This window comes from Misgurnus anguillicaudatus, chromosome 3, assembly GCF_027580225.2.
Source record: "Misgurnus anguillicaudatus chromosome 3, ASM2758022v2, whole genome shotgun sequence".
In the NCBI taxonomy this organism is placed as follows: domain Eukaryota; kingdom Metazoa; phylum Chordata; class Actinopteri; order Cypriniformes; family Cobitidae; genus Misgurnus; species Misgurnus anguillicaudatus.
The window spans coordinates 38,894,578-38,917,040 of NC_073339.2; the positions used below are offsets into that span (position 1 = coordinate 38,894,578).

Consider the following 22,463-nt stretch of genomic DNA (forward strand, 5'->3'; position numbering starts at 1 on the left):
ACCTCTTGTGGCGATCATTCTCAGATGAGGTCAGTAGGCGGCTTGGGTGGAGCATTCATTAACTTGAATCTAGCTCAGGGTGTGAGTAGGACTGGTTACATTTCTATGCACATTTTTTTCAACAGTTACCCTAAATATAATCAATAAAAGGACCTGGTTCATAATTTATTTTCATGAATAAAAATATTTGAAAAACATCCCCCCTCTGATCGTCGTACGAACTCATTCGCATACGTCACACGTCAAAACCTGGAAGTAAAGTCAATTGCGACTTCCGGTTCAGGGGGACTTTATTTCAAATGGATAGAGTTTCGGAAGTGTATCAACACAAAGATATATAGTAACATACATACTGTACTTTCAATGTAGTCTAATAACAGAAACGAAGCTGATAATGATGGACAGGTATGTTTCTTGGGCCAAAATCTTGCAATTCACATCCGGAACCAGAAGGTGGTGCTCATCTACTGCAATTTTATACCACATCTATCTATCTATCTATCTATCTATCTATCTATCTATCTATCTATCTATCTATCTATCTATCTATCTATCTATATTTCTATCTATCTATGCCCAGCTTTGAGTAATTTTTATCATTAATGTTTTATTTTCTACAAAATTAAAAACACTGAATTATTTCAACACTGAACTATTATAAAGACATATATTATATATAATATATATAACATATATTTTAAAACGTTTATGAGAAAAAGTTAGTTTGTCCATCTATACAATACCTGTGATGAGCTTGTCAGTACACAATAAGCTATCTGACCATATCCTGAGTTGTTGGTTTACAGGAAAGAATCAAAGATAACCACAATAAAAAAGCAAAGCTTGTAATCACTGATTTAATCAAATGCATTGAAATCCCCAAACCATCATTATCCAGATGCCAAGCTTTTAAAATCTTTTCTGATCTACGGTACTAGTGAGAGTAAAGTAATATGTGAGATCACACAATTACTGTACAGTTAATTAGGTGAAAGGTAACACAGGAAAATAAAAATACTCGCCTGCGCATAGCTGCGCAAATGGTTAATCACACATGCAATTACATCACGCATCAAAGATCATCTACCACATCATCAACATACATAAAGGATATATCAATAGGAATTGTATTGGTTTAAATTGAAACTAAAAGTGGGTTCCAATGTGTTGGGTGCTATTGGTGGGATGTTATCTGGCGAATGGGAACCAGTGGAGCACTATTAAATCCTATTTATTCAGATAGGATTTAATAGTGCTCCACTGGTTCCCATTCGCCAAAGGAATTTATGGTTCATAATGTAATTTGTACCAACGGAGACCATTCAAATCTCTATTGGGTTTTCAGCAGGAAGCTTTCTTTCACTTTTGATTGGATTTCAAATAGCCTAGTTCATGTCAAATAAAGAAAAGGTGCCTTGATCTTTAAGTGTTTGATCATCGTGAATGGAGCAGACAACATCACAGACTGCACAAGCGTCCATTGTTTCCTGATTGATGGGATACCCATCCGGACCCTATGACTGATATAAAATTCAGGTACGACAAATCTCAGTCACTCCTGCTTGTTAATCATTAGCCGTTATCTCGTACTTAGTACTGGAGCGTGGAGTTTGGAGTCTGCCCCCCAGATTCAGATAAACACATAGAGAGCTGAAGAAGACAGCAGCCATCCTTTCTCTGACCTTTCTCTAAGGCACAGACCAACATGCTGGAGTTTGCTGGAGTTTTACTATGTGTTACCTTTTTAAGTACCTCATCTTTGGGTAAGTCATTTTTAAAAGTCTACATAAAAATAAAAAGTTACTCCCTGTTATCCCACAAAGACTTGGATTATTGCTCAAAGACTTGGATTATTGAATGCATGATCTATATTTGAGGATTCAAACAAATATGTCATTTTCTCTTTTTTGTTAAGCTGGTTTATTGAAAATTATTTGTTACACTTTTGTGCATAAACACACTTTTCATTCATTCTGTGCGGCTTGATCTAATCTTTGTAAATGTGACTTATGGGTATGTTTGGCATCATATAGTATGTTTGTTTGAATGTATTGTGTTTATGTTAGCTCAGAAATGTTTACAACTAAACTTAAAGACAGTCAGTGCACAATTTGGGAATCAAATGATGTGATGCAATCTGAATGTGACACGTCAGTGCTTATGAGAAATGATTGATCTGTACATACATAGAGGACACAGATATCACTTTACACAGATTTCAAATTTTATGAACAAATATGTGTGCCACAGTATAATATATGCCGTGATTCGCATTTTACTTTACATTTAGTTTAAAGTGTGTGCTAGAGTAATGGAATTAGGTTAAATGTTTAATATAAACCATTACAGATTACTGTTAAGATTATGTTATCTGAGACTCGCCTATAATTACAGATAGGACTGCATTCTTTTTACTACGGTACTACAATTCAATTAAATGCATGTTCAGCTTTTTTTTTAAAAGATACAGCAATATTTAAAATAGTAAACTTAAAGGTTTTTAATGTATGGGTATTTGTATGTTTACCTTACCCATCAAGTTTAAACTTTATAGTTTATATCCTGAAAGGTTTTCAAATGGTTATAAAGTGTTTCTGTCCTTTACCATTTGACTGTGAATTTTAGGGAAAGCTCGATTCACTTCCTGCATGCCTTTCTCCTTTCACATTCCTCACTGGTTCTGGACCAGCTGGGTTTTATTTAGGCCTAGCTTACACTTAACATGGGTAAACACGGCACTGACCAGAATTCAGCAGCAGATGAAAGTCACAGAACGTGTCACAGCATGAAGCCTTTGTGTTTTTTCAGGTGCGAGTGCCGGACCTCGGCTGGATAATGACAAACTCTACAGATACAGTTACAGCACTGAGGTTGGGCTGAACAGACCATCAGGTTCCACCAGGGGGAACGCCGGTTTCAGGATCCACAGTGATGTGGACATCAGCCTCGTCTGGAGGAACCCGGAGGACCAGGATGAACAGTTGCTACGACTGCAGGTAAAGGCCAATTTTTACTGGTCCAACAAACACCAACATCCCCAACATTCTAATGTCACATTTACTTTGATCCAACAAACTTAGTATGAATTGGACTTAAGATACAAAAACAAATTATAAAGTTGAGTTACAGTTCATGAGAGATCACACCAGAACATTTCTTTTTTTGTTAAAATCACTAAATATGTATATGGGATTTTTTGGTTTTCAGATTTCAAATGTTCAGATTGAAAATGCTGTAAAGCGGTCCCGCAAAAACAGCATCTTCTATGGCAGCTCAACAGAAAGCATTTTGGGCAAAGACAGACTTGAAGCTCTTCAGAGACCTTTTATTTTGCTCTGGAAGATGGGCAAGTTAAAAACACCTTTGCATCACATCCACATCACAAGTACTAATCAAAGATGTATGGATAATATATAACCACTTCATTATGTCTCATAAAATGTGTTGCATATACATCTTTTCTTCTGAACTATTGTTTTGATTTTGTATGCTTTCAGTTAAGAAGCATGTATACCTATAAGGCGGAGCCTGCTACCATTAAAAACTTGAAGAGAGGCGTGGCCAGCATGTTAATGATGCAGCTAAAATCCGGGAAGATGTTGGAGGTAAAGTCAAAAAAATGTATAAAACCAAACTTAAATGTAAATGTTATATTTTATATTAAAACACTTCTTCGCATCGTGACTTAATATGTAGAGACAAACCGTTAGTAGAACAAAATAATATTTAAAGTCTGATATTACCACTCAAATTTGAATGATTAAAAAACCACCAAATAAAATAAGTTATCAAAATCTTGGATAAACAAGCAGGATTCACTGCTCTTAAACGCAGGGGGCGTGTCCACCGTCGGAAACCACGGCCACTCGCGGGAAAGCTGACATTTCTTCTAATGCTGTGTTCACACCAGCTGCGGTAGAGGCGTCAAGCACAAGTGATGTCAATGTTAAGTCAATGTGAAGATGCGTTGCCGCACGTATTGAGGTCTCGCGGCGCCAATGAGGCGTTTAGTGCGGCGCGGTAGACACGTTTCCGCCTCATTTGCGCGAACGAATCAGGAGCTTGCTATAGTAGTGACGTAATTACAGGAAGCCAGCGGAGTCGCAGAAGCCCATGACGCGAATTTCTCTCGATGAAGAGAATTTCACGCGCGAATGAAGCGAGTAAACTCAAAATGTTCAAGCGGCAAACTACACGCGGTAAAAATGTAACTGTGGGTTTACACCAAACGCGAAGCGTGCAATCGCATCGCGTTGCTCCCTCTAGATTACTCACGGGATTTAATTGCGTTTCATGAAAATTTTTCGCTCGAGTTGAATATTTTCAACTTGGGCGAAGACACGTTTAAGGCGAATGTTTTCACGGCAAACGCGCCCGCCCATATCACGTCATTTGCATCACCTCGCGCGAGGACGCATCTGAATGCGTTTTTGCATTGACTTTGTATGTAATCTACTCGTGCAAATCGTTGAACTCGCGTCTGGTGTAACCGACAGTAACTTTCCCATATGTTACCCACGGTAACTTTCCCATATGGCAAAAATATATATTTTTAAAAATATATTTCAAAATATGCAAATTAATGGCCCAAAAAATATTTGCTGAATATTTTGGAATATGTTTAATAAAAAATTTGCCATTTTTTGTATATTTTGAAATATATTTTAAAAATAAATACATACATTTAATGGAAATATATATATATATATATATATATATATATATATATATATATATATATATATATATATATATATATATATATATTTCCTTTAATATTTCAGTCCAAGGTAATATATTCACGTTGCAATGGAAGAAAAACTTTATTTATGTTATGAACATGTAAACAGTTTTAAATACAGTAGGTTAAAATTTACTCGCATGAAGAATGGGGTGTAAAATTAGAAATGTATTTGCTTGAAATACATTTTTAAATATATGTTAATATATGAAGGTTAAAACTAAATATATTTACAAATTCAAAAATATATTCAATTGAGCATTACTTTCTACAAAATGTATTTAGCATATATTTAAAATATATTTTTGTCCAGAGAACTAAAAAATTTTGCGGTATGGGTTCAAATACTGCTGCAATTTGAATGGATGGTTGCGATTGTTTTAGGGCTTTGGTGCGTCATCAAGCCAGCATTTTACCCCCACCCAAATAATCCTAAACACAGAAATGTGGAAAATCTGTTTAACAGTGTAATTCTACAATTCTTTACTCCACCGTTTACTTTATGTCATGTTTCAGCAATACATTTATAACATTGATGTGTTAAAAAACAATTCTCTGCAATGACTTTACACTGACTTTAATAAAAAATATTTTGTATTCATGAATAATTACATTGTATCTAAGAATATGAGAAACGTATCCAGTAGTGCATGCTGATTTTATAATGGACATTTTATTCATTATTATGTTTCATCTGCAGGCGGATGCTTCAGGAAAATGTTTGGTGGAGTACAAAGCCACTAAAAACCAGGTCATCCGTACGAAACACATGGAGACATGCAAAAAGCAGGAGACGGGATTCACTACCCACAGCCCGGTAAGAGGAAATCCTCATTTCTTTCTTGCACTTTCAATTTAGTCCTGTCTCTCATCTTCTGTCATTTTACAGGTGTTAGGTGTCAGTGGGAATTGTACCTTAGTAACAGTGATCAATCTGGAGAAGGGAGTCCTCAAGTCTGCTGAAACAGAAGAGTCACACACGCTGTCTGTCAATGCTCGACATACAGCTGCTACTAAAGTCATGTCCAGGTAGCCAAGAAAACAGATGGATGGGTGGATGAGTAAACAAATGAATGAATGAATAAGTTAATTAAAGTCAATTGAGTTGAATGAAATTGAATTAAATTCAATTATTTTCAATTCAATTTGGTCCACATCATCACATTAATTTAAAAAATATATAATTTGTGGAGCACAAAGTTTTCTGTAAAAAGACAATTTTTATCAATTTACTCTAAAGTATATGCACTGAAAAAAATGATTCATTGAATTTAATTTATTTAAGCTACATTTAAACAAGTTTTATATTTTATTTTACTTTACTAATCTTTTTATTTAAATGTATCTTAAATAAATTGATTGCAATCACTTACCTTAAAATTTTTTTTTTAATTCAACAAATATTTTTTTTCAGTGTGTGGGAAGAGGAGACTTTTTAAAGAGACATAAAATTTTTTAAATATGTTTTTCCAGCTTGAATCCTACCATTTTGAAATCCATTCAGCTGATCTACGGGTCTGGCGCTAGCACTTTTAGCATAGCTTAGTACAATCCACTAAATCTGATTAGACCATTAGCATTGTGCTATATAAAAATAACCAAAGAGTTTCAGTATTTTTTCTATATAAACTTGACTCTTCTGTAGTTACATTGTGTACTAAGACCGACAGAAAATTAAAAGTTGCACTTTTCTAGGCAGATATGGCTAGGAACTATACTCTCATTCTGGCGTAATAATCAAGGACTTTGCTGATGTAGCATGGCTGCAGCAGGCGTAGTGATGTTGCACACTGCCCGAAAATAGTCCCCTTGGTTATTCTCAATGGCAGGGGCCTATTTTCAGGCATTGCGTAATATCACTATACGCCTGCTGCAGCCATGTTACAGCACCAAAGTCCTTGATTATTACGCCAGAATGAGAGTATAGTTCCTAGCCATATCTGCCTAGAAAAATCACAACTTTTAATTTTCTGTCTGTCTTCTTACACAATGTAACTACAGGAAAGTCAAGTTTTAAATAGGAAAAATATTTAAACTCTTTGGTTATTTTTTGCACGATGCTAATGGTCTAATCAGATTCAATGGGTTGTGCTAAGCTATGCTAAAAGTGCTAGCGCCAGACCCGGAGATCAGCTGAATGGATTCCAAAACGGTAAAAATCAAATGTTTAACTCTAGGGGAGCTGAAAGGTTAGCATGTTTTTAAAAAAGCGGAATGTCCCTTTAATTTACTTACTTAACTAAATTAACTTTATAAACTAACTGAATTGAATGATTGAACGAGCTCAGTTGACAGAGCACAATGCAACCAATGCCAGAGTCATGGGTTTAATTCCAAGCCTATGTGCATGTATGTATAAAATGTACAGCTTATCAGTTAATCCAGTTTGAATGAAACTAAAGCCTGTCCCGGCTTTCCACAGGCAGTCGCTGACACTCAAAAACATTGCGTCGGGCCCTGCAGAAGTGGCTGGTAAGGACGCAGCCACCGTGGTGAAATCTCTAGATGACAAACTCATATCTGTCGGAGTAGTGGTGGAGAAAGTTAAAGCCATATGCAAAGGATGCCCCAACGTGAGTGATGATTTCTTATTACTTTTCAAGCTCATTTGTATTTGTGTTCCTGTATTGATTTGACATTCTATTGATGTTCTTATAGTTAATGGATACATGGAAAGTGGTGAGATCTCAGCTGGAGCCAGACTCGCTCTCCAAAGCTACGGCCCCGCGAAGCTTCCTGACGCTTTTACACAGCTTGCGCAAAGCCAGCAAGGCGGAGATCCTGACAGTATTACGCAACTGCAGCAAGACTGCACTGTAAGACCAAACACTTCATTGTGCTTTTAGGTTGATTGAGTATTCCTGGTTCACATTTATATAATTTATACTTTATTTTGGCCGTTGTTTCCTCTTTATGTCAACCTCATCTGAAAATAAGTGAATTTGCTGCATCCCAGTTGGTATACTATCCACCCTAGATAATATGCAAGATTTTTTAGTGCATCTTAAGGCTTATGTATTTACCTGTAGTTTAGTGGGTAGAGCATTGTGATAGCAGTGCAAAGGTTGTGGGTTTGATAAAAAAAATGTACAGCTGGAATGCACTGTAAGTTGCTTTGGATAAAATATGATAACTGTAATATGATAAAGATACGGTCTATTTTAGATGGATTTCGGAAGCAGTGTTGGGGAAAGTTACTTTTAAAAGTAATGCATTACAATATTAAGTTACTCCCCAAAAAGTAATTGCGTTACTTAGTTACTTTTCATGTAAAGTAATGCTTACGTTACTTTTTAGTTACTTTTGCGTTACCTTTTTTTGGCTGAGGCTTGATCTCTTTTAGGCCTTGCAGGTGTTTTTATGACTGAAAAGTTCTGCATTCAGAAATTGCATATTTCATGACAAAAATGTCGAGCTCTGGCCTGCCATCTCAGTTTCGGACTCATAGTACGTATAGAGTGCATAATGTGACTATGTTTAGTTTAATTCAGTACATTACATTTTTTTAAAGTAACTCAAATATCAATAACGCTTTACTGTACTCGTTACTTCAGAAAAGTTATATTATTACGTAATGCACTTTACTTGTACTGCATTACCCCCCAACACTGTTTGGAAGTATACCTCTGTGCATGATTTTAATAAAATATTTATACCACCTTTTAGTGTGCAAAATGGGATACAGTTTTCATTCCATTCTAAAAATCATACTTTTAAGACTATAGATTTACATAGTTTTTCTCTCTGTAGACCTCAGCTGGTGGATGCAGTCACATCGGCTCAGACTTCAGCTTCTCTCTCAGCCATCCTGGAGTTTCTGGACTTCAGTAAGAAAGAAGGTTTAGTGCTGCAGGAACGTTTCTTGTATGCATGTGGCTTTGCCTCCCACCCTACAGAAAGCATGCTACAGTCCCTAGTGGTGAGAAAACCACATTACTGCTCTCACATGTTGAAACGATGATAATACTGTAACCTGGTACTCTGATACATACATATATACATATATACATGTCCAAATAATTATCATAATATTTTACTATGTTCTTAGCTTAACTTATACTACATACCTATCTTTTATCAATGCGTGCACTTTGCTTTGCACATTGCTCCGTGAATGTGTTAGCATTTGGCCTAGCCCCATTCATTCCTTAGGATCCAAACAGGGATGAATTTAAAAGCCACCAAACACTTCCATGTTTTCCCTATTTAAAGACCATTACATGAGTAGTTACACAAGTAAGTATTGTATTGTGGCACAGAATAAAACGTGGTGATTTTTAAGCAAATAAAAAATGAGAACTATATTGTATGGCGGAAGAGCACTAAGTTTGCAGAACTTCAATCTTGGGCGCAATAATATTGACCGGAGTTTGAGCGAGAGGGGGAGTAGATAGGAGTGATGATGTTTGGTCGAAGTGCTGCAAAGTAAGTGCTCTTCCACCATACAATATAGTTCTCATTTTTTATCCGCCCAAAAAATCGCCAGTTTTACCCTGTGCCACCATACTTACTCGTGTAACTACTCATGTAACAGTCCTCAAAAAGAAAAACATGAAAGTGTTTGGTGGCTTCTAAATTCAGTCTGGATCCCAAGGAATGAATGGGGCCAGGCCAAACGCCAACACATTCACAATGCGCCGTGCAAAGATGAAGTGCACACATTGAAAAAAATAGGTATGTATTAATTTGTCTAAGTTGAGGTAAGAACATTAAATGTTGAAAACGGTGGTGTTTTCCTTTAATATGAAATTTAATTTAATAAAATTGATTTCTATAGTGCTTTTTACAATTTGCAAAAAGCAGACTTTATAGCAAATACATTTAGCAAGAGAGACATAAGAGTTCAGAAATTAGTAAAATAAATTATAAAATACACAGTGTTTAAGAGAGTTTTTGAAATTTTTGTCATCATTTACTCACCCTCATGTGTTTCTAAACCTGTGTGAGTTTCTTTCTTCATCTGAACACAAAGAAGATATTTTGAGAAATGATGGTAACCACACAACAGATGATACACATTGACTTCCATAGTAGGATAGACAAATACTACAGAAGTCAATGGGTACCCTCAGCTGTGTGTGCTTACCATCATTTATCAAAATATCTTAACAGAATAAAGAAACTCAATTAAGAACAACATGACGGTAAGTAAATTATGACAGAAATTTCATTTTTGGGTAAATATCCCTTGCAAAAGTACATTTATTTGTGTGTTTCCATTCAAACTGCATTCAAATTTCTTATTAATAGTGTCATTTTCGTGTTTTCTATAGGATGTCTATCAAGGAAAAATTGGCAGTTCAGACATTAAGGAGTCAGTTGTGATTATCATGGGCGCTTTAATCAAGAAACTCTGTTTGAAAGGAGGATGTGAACTACCTGTGAGTCCAAACACATTATATACACGTTGTATTTTTGAGAATTGCAATTTAACTACCAATTAGTCTGCATATGAATAATGTAGCTATGATTCATTATGTCAGTACATTTCGAGCTAAAAGCAAAATTATTATTACATTTTCACAATATGTTTGTGTATATATATTTGTCTAATTGAATTTTAATTACTGTTACAAACCACTGCAACACTCTTACATTTAACCTGTAATACAATAAATATATAAATCACAAAAAAAACTTTCAATTCAGAAAATGCTAAAACATTCTGTAGATTTCATCTGGATCTGCTGATCACTGCATATCACTATAACATTTTTAACTAACATCCTAAATGTGACCTTGATGCAACTCAAAGTCCTGTTGTTTCATCTTCCTCTGAATCATATTCAACCTAATACATAGTAAACGCTTACCTTATGCATGCTCATTATGTCTTGTTTCTGACATGTAGACGGTTGTTAAAGTCAAAGAGCTGTTACTGGCAGGACCTGACAGCACCCAGGAGGAGTCAGAGGTGCAGATGTACCTGTTAGCCCTCAAAAACGCCCTACTGCCAGAAGCTATACCTCTGCTGAACAAATATGCAGAATCTGAAGTGGGAGCATTTAGCACCATTGCCATCACAGCCCTGCAGAGATACGACACTCAACTTATCACAGATGAGGTAAAAAAAAGTGACATTGCAGTTATACTGATTATTATTATTAATGTCTTAGGGGCGGGTCACATTTCGCATCTTTGAATGTAGACGCGCGGCAAGCAAGTTCAAATAGAGAGCGAATCAGTGCGACAAAATTCACTTTTATAAGGTATTTGGGGACAAATGTGCGTTGGCAGTGTGTGAACACAACCCTACAATGGAATCCATTAATCCCAATTAAACCAAAGCAGTCTCATGCTGTTTTGATTCTCTTGTTAATTTGATGTCACACAATCAAAGCTCCGCCCACAGACTTTTTCCATGTTTAAGTGGTATACAGTAATGGAGTTTCCAGTGCTATCAACCTAGAAAATGCGAAAAAGATCAACCCAGTAACTTAGTTTTGGTAAACCATTCTCTGCAAGCAAGTGAAAAAATAGGTCATTTAAATTAGGCTACCCTTGTGATGTCAGAAGGGGATAATACTGCCCCTTAATCTGCACTATCCAACCACGGCACTGCCATTTAGTGCAGAGATCAGCTCATTACATTGTAAAGGACACACCCAAAAATGGCACATTTTTGCTCACACCTACAAAGTGGCAATTTTGACATGCTATAATAAATGATCTATATGGTATTTTGAGCTAAAACGTTATACGTTTATACGTACTCTGCGGACGCCAAAGATTTATTTGGCATCTTAAAAAAGTTTTGTGAAATGTCCCCTTTAATTCCCATTAAACCAAAGCAGTCTCATACTGTTTTAATTCTCTTGTTAATGTGATGTCACACAATCAAAGCCCCACCCACAGCCACTGACTGGCTGGTTAATTCTACCCCAAATCTTTTCTAAATGTGTTTGTTAACACATTGTAGTACTAATGTGGCTAAAGATACTATTGTCTCAGACTGTATTCACAGGAATCTGATCTATTTTTAACCAAAAGCACTCACTGTCTGTTGGCAAGGCAGTGAGGGCAGTAGCTCATTTGCACTTAAAGGGGACATATAATGAAAATATTTTTCCATGTTTTTCCAAGTTCTATAATTGAGTCCCTAGTGCTTCTATCAACCTAGAAAATGTGTTAGAAAACTTAATTTTTGGTAAACCATTCTCAGCAAGCATGTGAAAAAAATAGGTCATTGAAATTTGACTCCCCTTGTGATGTCAGAAGGGGATACTACCACTTCTTAATCTGCACTATCCAATCATGGCACTGCTATTTAGTGCAGAGATCAAATCATTTGCATTTAAAATGACACACCCAAAAAAGGCACATTTTGATAAAGCCTTGTGAAATGCCCCCTTTAAAGGAACACATATGAAAACAGAGCTTTTTTGCTTTTGAAAATGCTCATGTCTATTCTGGGCTCTTATTGACTGCTTTTTTGTCATTATTTGGTCCATTTCAAAAACCTTTTTTTATAAAATGCTTATTTTGTAATAAAAGAAATTAATAGGTTGACACAACTGTACAATTCCCCACATAACTAATTCCAAACATTCAGACATATTCCATCAAATTAAAAGATTTTTAAGATCACGGACAACATTTCGGTCAAATTACCTTAAACGTTTATCCGGTGGTGTATGTCCCATACCACCCCCGCTTTAACATTGTCATTCCACAGGTGAAGAAAACATTAAACCGCGTGTACCATCAGAACCGGCATGTGTATGAGAAGAACGTTCGCTCCGCTGCCGCCGATGTGATTATGAGCAGTAATCCAACCGAAATGGAGGTAAAGAATCTCCTGCTCTCCATCGGACACCTGCCGCATGAGATGAATAAATACATGCTGTCTAAAGTCCAGGATATACTACGCTTTGAGATGCCAGCAAGGTGGGACACACACACATACAGGCTACATTTAATTACCAAAATATATAAGCATATACACCATCTTATTATATAAACAATATGATATCATGAATATGCAAGGTACATCTTATGTCACAATGTCAGAAAAAAGGTCAAAAATGGTAGCTGTCACTGGGGCAGCACCCTTTAAAAAGAGCCTAATATGTACCATTTAGGTACTTATACATTTTGTAATATATATTTGGTTCCATTATGTATATCTTAGGTACTAATATGTACTTTTTGGAAGGGTAATGCCCCAGTGACAGCTAGGCACCATTTTTGATGACAGTGTAATTACTTATGTAATGCAGCATGTTATTATCACATCACAGTATTACTATTATTATATTGAAAAATTAAAATAAGGGTAAAGACTGAAAGCATCAGGAGGTTGCCTAAATGAACAAACTTTTATTCTGAATGATTGAATGTGACATTTGTATGAACAGTCTTCTGTCTGGTTTGCAGCGAAATGGTACGGAAGGTTATAAAGGATATGGTTTCCCACAACTATGACAGATTCTCAAAGACTGGCTCCTCCTCTGCTTTCTCAGGATTTATGGCAAGTGAGTGACCTTCTTTCCTGTATCTGTTTCTGAACTTTAAACTTTGACCTATGACGATGGTATTTTTCATTAAATGATTCTGGATACTCTGATATGAACGGTGCAAAGAAATACAGTTGATATGTGACCGTGGAGTAGTGGACCACAAACCCAATTTTTTAATGCTAAAAATTATTAGGATATTAAGTAAAGATCATGTTCCGGGAAGACATTTTGTAAATTTCTTACAGTAAATAAATTAAAAATGTATTTATCATTAGTAATATGTCTTGCTTAGGCGATTTTCTTAATATTTCGATTTTTTTTGCACCCTCAGAATCCAGAATCTCAGCCAAATATGATCCTATCCTAATAATACATCATACAATTGACAGCTTATTTATTCAGCTTTCAGATCATGTATAAATCTCAATTTTAAAAGAAAATTGACTCTTAGGACTGGTTTTGTGGTCCAGGGTCACATATATGTATTTAATGTGAAAAATTACAAAATCGGAGAACAGTAAATAAAAGCGTATGTTTTGGAAAATGTGCACTGCAAAAAATAACTTTCTTACTTAGTATTTTTGTCTTGTTTTCAGTAGAAATATCTAAAAATTATTAAATTAAGATACATTTTCTAGATAGGCAAAATGAACTAAGAAAATAAGTAGTTTTTAGACAGATTTTTTGCTTGCTTTAGCACAAATTCACTTAAATTTTATATTTTTCGTCTACAAACTAGATTTATTTTTTTAGGTCATTTTGCTTATCAAGAAAATGCATCTTGATTTTAGAATTTTTAGACATTTGTACTGAAAACAAGAAAAAAATTAAAGCACTGCAAAAAAATCTTAGTATTTTTGTCTTTTTAACAGTAAAAATATCTCAAAATTCTTAAATTAAGATGCTTTTTCTTGATGAGCAAAACAACCCAAGAAAATAAGTCTAGTTTTTCGACCAAAAATATCAAATTTAAGTCATTTTGTGCATAAAACAAGCAACAAAATCTGCCAATGGGGTAAGCAATAAAATCTTGCACTAAATTCGAGAAAAATTCAAGAAAAATTTGCTTACCCCATTGGCAGATTTTTTGCTTGTTTTATGCACAAAATCACTTAAATTTGATATTTTTGGCCTATAAACTAGATTTATTTTTTTTAGATAATTTTGCTCATGCAAAAATGCATCTTGATTTTAGAATTTTTAGATATTTGTACTGAAAACAAGACAAAAATATTAGGTAAGAAAGTCATTTTTTGCAGTGTGATTAGATGCTTGAGAGATCTTGTGCCACATCCAGCGGCCCAAAAAGTATCTAGATACAATTAAAAATGTTATTGCATTATAGGAATATCAAATCAGTGTATTTTTATGGCACATTTACAGCATTTTTTTATTCGTAGTTCATGCAATGAATGGATAATGCGTAGTTTTTGTAATTCTGCCTGTGGGTACTGCTAACCTAAACGGTAAATGACTTCACTAAACTATAATTTCAATATAGATAACTATCTAAAAATACTTTTTTTGTTATATGTAATTGGTTATACCAGTTAGTTATATGTAATTGCGAAAATGTCTCAAAACAAAGAAAGTGGCTCTGACTCAATAATATATGATATGTATTGATGCATGTTTAAATGTGGCTTCATTGTCAGTTTACGGGATATTTGTAAGCGTGTTTCATTTATATCTTAAAAACAGAAAATGCCGATATCACTTGCACCTACAATTTGGACATCCTTTACTCTGGCTCGGGCATATTGAGGAGAAGTAACATGAACATTTACGCCCAAAGCAACGATGCCCTTCTGCATGGTCTTCAGGTACAGCAACCACAAGTTTTTCATATTATAATTACATAAGCTTGTGTGCTGACCTTTAACTATGCTGTGTCTCAGGTGACAATCGAAGCCCAGGGTCTCGAGTCTCTGATTGCAGCCACAGCAGATGAAGGAGAAGAAGATCTGGAGTCCTTCGCTGGAATGTCAGCTTTGCTGTTTGACGTGCAGCTCCGTCCGGTGACCTTCTTCAAGGGCTACAGTGACCTGATGTCCAAGATGTTCTCTATGTCGGGAGACCCAATCAATGTCGTGAAGGGCCTTATTCTGCTCACGGACCACTCACATGTACGACATTCACATTTAGCAGATGCTTTTATCTAAAGTGACTTCGCGAGCTCCATATTTATATGCGTGTTCCCTGGGGATCGAACCCATAACCTTTTACATAACTCTACTGGCTGAGCTACAGGAACACTATGACATGAATCTCATAGATGAGATGGCACTTACTGTTCTTCTGGCAGTGAAGATATATCCATTTATTAACTCGCAACTATTTTTCCCAAGGTGATTACACTGCAATCTGGTATTAGAGCCAATGCTGAGTTCCAAGGCAGCCTGGCCATCGATATTTCTGGAGGAATGGAGTTCAGCTTGTGGTACAGAGAGTCTAAGACCAGCGTCAACAACAGGTAATCTTTCATACAACTACACAAAGACCTGCTTGAAAGGTTGTTGGTTCGAGTCTCATATGGGATGATTCCACAGAAGAACCATTTTTGGCTGAAACATCCTAGGAAAGGGTTAAAAAGCCAAGAAATGGTTCTTTTAGGGGGCGTATACACCAAAGCATTTGAACGCGAGTAAAATGGCAGGCAGACGCCAACTGTGGGCGCTTGCCAACATTTCTTCAGTTAAGCACTTTGGTTGCTGTTGTTTGGTTGTTGTACGATGCACCGGTTGGTTGTTGTGGTATTTGTCCCGCCCCTTTTCCACTGTGAAAAGTGACAAGCTGAGCGTTTCACCCAAAGTTAAAAAGTTGGAGTGCGAAAAAACGCTGAGCACCGGACAAACCCCCAATTGTTATTTTGGGCACCAAAAATGGTTCTTTTAAATCTATGGCATCACTATGGGGAACCTTTTGGGTCTTTTTTAAGAGTCATGAGCTGCAGGTTGCTCCTATGGGATTGTCTGTGTAATTTTATTGCACGCAGCTTTGGATAAAGCGTCTACTTGCCGCGTCTACTTTGCCAGGTATTTTTTTCAGTAGGTTTTCAAAATGCCAGCTGTAAATACGAGACTGCGCGTCTTAATATAACGCCATTAATCCTTCCATGAGATTCAGCACTAAGCTGCATCTTTAGCCACCTCTCCACCTGCTCACGTATGAATGGTTTGTGGATGCGATCAATAGCAACGGAAAGAGGGCAACGGAAAGATGTTGGGGCATGGAGTAAAGATCAGGGGTTGAGGGTAAAATTAGGTTTCCCTTGTATGATAGCGATCGAATCTTCTTAAATCAAGACTTTCAAATAATCAATTTTAAAAATAGCCAGACACTCACACTACCATCAAAACGTATAAACTGAGGTGCAACGACTGAAAAGATCCAAGCCAGCAATGGTAAACAAAAAATGCAAGATAAAAGCCACTGCTTTATTGGAAAAATTGCAGAAAATGCCTGATACAGAAGTTGAAATGAAAGACAATAAAAATCTTGTATAAATTGTGACTCTGTTTGTTACTTTTATTAAATTAAACTTTAGCGTTAGTGTTTTCTTTAGTTTTGTATTCAGTGCTACAGTTTTGCTGCTCTTTGTTTTACACTGGGTATTTTCGGGTTGGCATCTGGTTTTCTGCATGTGCCAGCCTTCAGGACGGGCAGGGGCAGGTGTATGGATCAGTGTGGCTAGCTTCAACTTCTTTGAAAACTGCACACACGCAGGCAGACGGACAAAGACACACTGACAGAGAGACAGATAACCCGATACATAAACACACGCGTGTACGCGGGCACACAGAAGTGAGAAACAGACAGACAGCTACACGGTTGTACGCGGACACGCACATGGACAGACAGAGGAGCGGGCTATGTTTAGGATCAGAATGAACCACAGATCTCTCAGGCCCACGAGATTAGCATGCCTCTACTCAAGCCACTCATCGCGGTCGGCCATTTTGAATAGATCATTTAAGGTGGAGGTTGAAAGTGCGGAGCCAGACAGTCTGATGTGATATATGAGCTCAAACCCCAAAACTGACTCAGCAGAGACTCTCGGAAAGAGATTGATATGGAAAGCCTTATCGCAAGCTGCTCCCTGTATGGTGTTGTAGAGAGAATGTAGAGATAAACAGCAAACTACTGCACACTTTGTTTGCGCAAAAACTGTAATATGCAAAACTGCTGTTAAATGCATCTTGAGTACTTAAAGCTCTGATTCTCAAACTTTTTTGCCGTGTGGCCTCTACCAAGTGAGTTACAGGAAAACTTGAAACTCCCAAATTTTTTGCCATATTTATAGCATATGCATAATTCCTTTAGTGAAAACTATGCAGGCAGCATATGCAAAACATTTCTATACCTACGTGCAATTCACTCTAGTAGAGAATCGAGTTATGAGGCATGCACATGTGATCCTAAGGAAAATATTGATGATCATTTTATTGTACTGTGTGCACAGGGGAGCGCTGGTTGTCATTGGGAATGTGACGGTGGACATGGACTTTGTAAGTGCTGGGTTGGAGGTGAGTTTTGAGACAGAAGCAGCCTTGGATTTCATCACCACCGTGCAGTTTTCCGAATACCCCTTCCTCGTCTGCATGCAGATGGACAAAACCACCTTCCCCTTCAGGTATGAGTTCTCCTATTATCATCCAGGCTTGTTTTGAAGGAATCATCTCACAAAGCGAATTGGTTGTAAAATATCACAAGCAATACATTGACTATGAATAATAAAAGCTGCATTTTTTTCTTATTGTACACTGCAAAAAATTGCTTTCTTACTTAGTATTTTTCCTTGTATATTAGTACATATATCTTAAAGCAACACCAAAGAGTTTTTTTACCCAAAAATAACAACCTGATCTCACGAAGTTCCGTGGGATGGACACGGAATTTTTTGCTAGTTTTTCCGTGGCATTCTCACGGATTGGTTACTCAACTGCCTTTTCCTGTTTTCAAACCATTGAGATCCGTAGGAATGCCACGGAAGAGTGAGCGGGGGGTTCCGCGACTATCCCACGAGAGTTCGTGATCTCAGGCTGTTTTCCCAAAAAGTTTCAGTCGTTCATCCACTCGATACAGGGTGACGGGCACTTTCACATTCGCTTTGCAGCCCTCTATCGGCCAAAACCGCGCTAAAGAAGTTTCCAACCGTCGGGTCGCGGTCCTGTAGTTTGAGTGTAAACTACAAAAACTTGCTTTACGGCAGACCTACAATCCAATCAGAGCCAGCTATGCTGCAGTATTTACGACAGTGGTAATGGACAATTACGTTTCTAACCTGTAGGGGGAGCAAAGAGCAAAAACTCTTTAGTGTTGCTGGAAGTGAGTGGCTCCAGCTGACATGCTGTTGCCAATAAGTGAGAAAGTAATGCACCGCCCAAGTTGTAGTGCTTCACCTTCTGAGATTATAGTTCCCAGTATGTATACGGTTAAAAGATGGCTGTCTCATACGACCTTTTTATTTGTACACAGTGTGACTATACAAATCACAGTATATAAATAGGAAAATGTTGGCGTTATTTTGTCACTGATTGGGAGCAGTATGCTGGCTGGGGCTATTGCTTCCGGTCTTTGTGCTGGGCTGGGCTGGCGGTGGGTGCGTCAGACAGAGTTGCGGGACGCACAGAGATGAAAAGGGTATGTTCACTGCAAAAAATTATTTTCAAGAAAAAAAATCTTAGTATTTTTGTTTTATTTTCAGTAAAAAATGTCGAAAAATTCTTAAATTAAGATGCGTTTTCTTGATGAGCAAGGCGACCTATGAAAATTGGTCTAGTTTTTGTACAAATAATATAATATTTGTGATTTTGGGCATGAAACATTTTTCTTGAATTTAGTTTTAAAAAAATGTTCAAGATTTTTTGCTTACCCCATTGGCAGATTTTTTTTGCTTGTTTTAAGCACAAAATCATTTAAATTTGATATTTTTGGTGTAAAAACTAGACTTATTTTCTTGGGTCGTTTTGCTCATCGGGAAGGAGCATCTTAATTTGGGAATTTTTAGATATTTTTGCTGTTAACGAGACAAAAATAATAAGATTTTTTTCTTGAAAATCATTTTTTTGCAGTGCTTCCCTTTTTTCTTGTTTTCAGTACAAATGTCTAAAAATTCTAAAATCAAGATGCATTTTCTTGATGAGCAAAATGACCTAAAAAAATAAATCTAGTTTATAGACGAAAAATATAAAATTTAAGTGAATTTGTGCTAAAGCAAGCAAAAAATCTGTCTAAAAACAAATTATTTTCTTAGGTAATTTTGCCTATCTAGAAAATGTATCTTAATTTAATAATTTTTTAGATATTTCTACTGAAAACAAGACAAAAATACTATGATTTTTTTTCTTGAAAAACATTTTTTGCAGTTTATGGACTTATCTAACTCAGGGGGATATGGTAAATAAGCTAAAGTCTCAAAAAGTGGGCGTGTTCCTTTAAAATTAAGACGCATTGTCTTGATGGGCAAAATTACCTAAGAAAATAAGCCAAAAAAACGTAACATTTAAGTTAATTTGTGCTTAATACAAGCAAGAAAATCTGCCTTTGGGGTAAGAAAAAGATCTTGAACTTCTTTCTTAAACATTTAATTCAAGAAACAAGAAATTTTTTTTTTTTTTTTTGCTTGTTTTAAGCACAAATTCATTTAAATTTTGTATTTTCTTTCTAAAAACATTGATGCAGATTAAACTACACATCAATTTATAAAATTGACCAATCTCAGAAATATAGAAAAGTAAAATGCAACATGCACAATATTTAGCAATAATATTAATTCACATCACTAAAAAATCATTAATAATTTTAAAACAGTGACAAGGACACTTTTATTTAATTACAGTTCTGAATGATTATTTAAAATACTCACACGCCTTTGGCGCGCATTGAATCTTGGGATAGCCAAGGCTGTGAAGGATCCTTCTATGGATCCTGGGTTTCAGAGGAAAAAAGGCCACAATTGGAGGCTGCATGTGAAGGAGCTTTCGAATTGGGACAGCCTTCGTCGCGGCCTGGTGGCGTCATTGGCCTTCAAATACGACCTTGAAAGGCTGCAGCCTCTGAATTGGGATGCAACCATAGTTTACCATGATTTACAGTAGTTTACCGTTCTCCTGAATACTGTAGCTCAGTGATAGAGATTGCGATAGCAGCGTAAAAGGTCATGGGTTCGAATCCAAGGAACACACAAGATGATACGGATACCTGGTAAAGTCGTTTTGGGTTAAAGCAAATGTAAAAGTAAAAGATTTCAGGGATAGGAATGGGGTTGGGCTTAGAGCTGGATTGGATCGTGCGTGAACAACAACCATATCCAATAACTCGTCTCTGATTTGAATGGATGGGTTGTGGTTAGAAACAGTGTGAAACTATGTTGATTTAACAGAAATGTTGTTTTAAGACGTTGATCCAGGAACACACCTTTCCTGGTAAAAGTCACGTCATAACCTACATTTACATTTATCCATATAGCTGATGCCTTTTTTTTCAAAGTGAATTACACACACACAAAAAAATGCTGGGTTATTTTCATTGGGTCATAAAGAGATGAACCCAGCCCTTTGGGTTATAATATAACCTATGTTGGGTTGTTTTAACCCATTGTTGGGTCAAATAATCAACATTTATTGGGTTAATTTAACCCAACGGCAGAGCTTGACCCTTTTTGACCCAAAGCTGCATTGAAAATAATCCAGCATTTTTTGCATGAGGAAGCATTTAACATCACCTACACTGTATAAAATAACTCTCGGGGAAAAAAAACTTTTAAATCAAAGGTTCTGGTCTATGTTTTTCTTACATTTTTATAATCTAGAGAAGCTTTTGTGTAACCGAAAGTTTCTTTGGAACCATAAAGAACCTTTAAGGAACCTTATTTTAGAACAGAATTTCACACATTTGTTAAATAAATCTAACCTGTTACTTCTCATGCACTTTAGAGAAACGGTGTCCAAGTTGGAGAGACTGCCCTCAGGACAGAATTTCAGCTCGAGGAGAAGCAGGGAACAGCTGGTGCCCGGCTCAGAATTCCCTCTACACCAGGAGAACTCAAACATGTGCAAGAAAGTCTTCGAGCAGAGCTGGTAGTCTAGCCGGGTCTGCTCTGGATGCTTAGCAAATGCATGTTTGTTTTACACAAGCAACCGCTCGACATCTTAGTGTTTGCTTGTGTACGTGCGTTTTTGGGTGGCTAAATATGCGAAGACTTTGAGCCGGTCAAGCTTAGAGTTTTTTTTTTAAGGGACCTTACAAAAACACTGCCCTGTTTGAAATATTTAGCACCCGAATTTTTGTCTAAAAACCCAGATACATTTTAACGTTCGACAAAATCTGGTTAGGATAACCAATGGCACTCTCGTCGTCTGACGGAATTATTCAACCCGTAAAAAATCTTTAAAGTGCATTCTAACAGGCCCATTGAAAGACTGTGTATTTGAGGTGCTACTGTGTTATTTATTTAATCAGAGGGCAGGACATACTTCATCCCTCCACAGGCAGTTCAGACAGCCTGATTTCCATAACTACACCAGATGTTTACATTCTTCAGAATATTTATGGCAGTCTTGTACATGGACGGATAATCAATTATGAATAAAGTTGTTTTTTGGAAAAAAGTGATTTTTTTGTGGCATGTTTATTTATTTGAAAAGTACAATGTTTGATATACGTAAAAACAGCAAGAGCACATTTCCTACAAATAACAACTAGTACTACATACACCTTTGATTGACAAACATTTTTATTTTTTTATCAAAATAGGAAGTTGGGGTGGAACATACAATTACATACTCACTGTATGCATTTTGGCAGACTTACAGTTCATTCAACATATTTTTTCTTTATAAAGGCCCAATAAAGTATAGAAATGCGCAGCTTTGTGTAATTTTGTGTTTATGTCATTTTAATTGAAAACAGGAAGTTAGGGCAGAACATATGAATGTGCACTGTGTAGATTTTAGCGCCATCTAGCGGTGTGGTTGCAAATTGCTATGAACGCATCAGTCCACTGCCGACCCCTCCCTCTTGGAGCACATAGAGAGTCTATGGCTGTTTCCCAATTCCAAATACGCAAAGAATGGACTTGCGTTCTCGTGGAGATCGGTCTTGCCAGGCGATCTTGGAAGAACGAACTCAGAAGGTCGCGAGAACACAGAACGCACTTGTGAGAATTGAGATGTGTGCGATCTTTCTGTTGGTCGGCTGACCTCCGCCATTGTTTTGCCGCAATGACTTCTGGGGCGTAAAGCGATTTCAGTGCGCAAGTC

At 36.6% G+C, this 22,463-nt stretch overlaps 1 protein-coding gene across 1 annotated transcript; it reads left to right on the top strand.

Annotated features, from left to right (window-relative positions):
* The first annotated feature begins 1,604 nt into the window (after nucleotides 1-1,604).
* On the top strand, nucleotides 1,605-21,816 carry mttp (microsomal triglyceride transfer protein). Its single transcript, XM_073866140.1, has 18 exons — nucleotides 1,605-1,763; nucleotides 2,809-2,996; nucleotides 3,208-3,349; nucleotides 3,496-3,605; nucleotides 5,442-5,558; nucleotides 5,631-5,770; nucleotides 7,164-7,314; nucleotides 7,400-7,557; nucleotides 8,492-8,660; nucleotides 10,015-10,122; nucleotides 10,593-10,805; nucleotides 12,417-12,628; nucleotides 13,118-13,215; nucleotides 14,902-15,023; nucleotides 15,099-15,326; nucleotides 15,549-15,673; nucleotides 17,663-17,833; nucleotides 21,138-21,816. The coding sequence occupies exons 1-18, from the start codon at nucleotides 1,706-1,708 to the stop codon at nucleotides 21,283-21,285; spliced, it is 2,658 nt and encodes an 885-aa protein (XP_073722241.1). The 5' UTR covers nucleotides 1,605-1,705; the 3' UTR covers nucleotides 21,286-21,816.
* The last annotated feature ends 647 nt before the right edge of the window (nucleotides 21,817-22,463 follow it).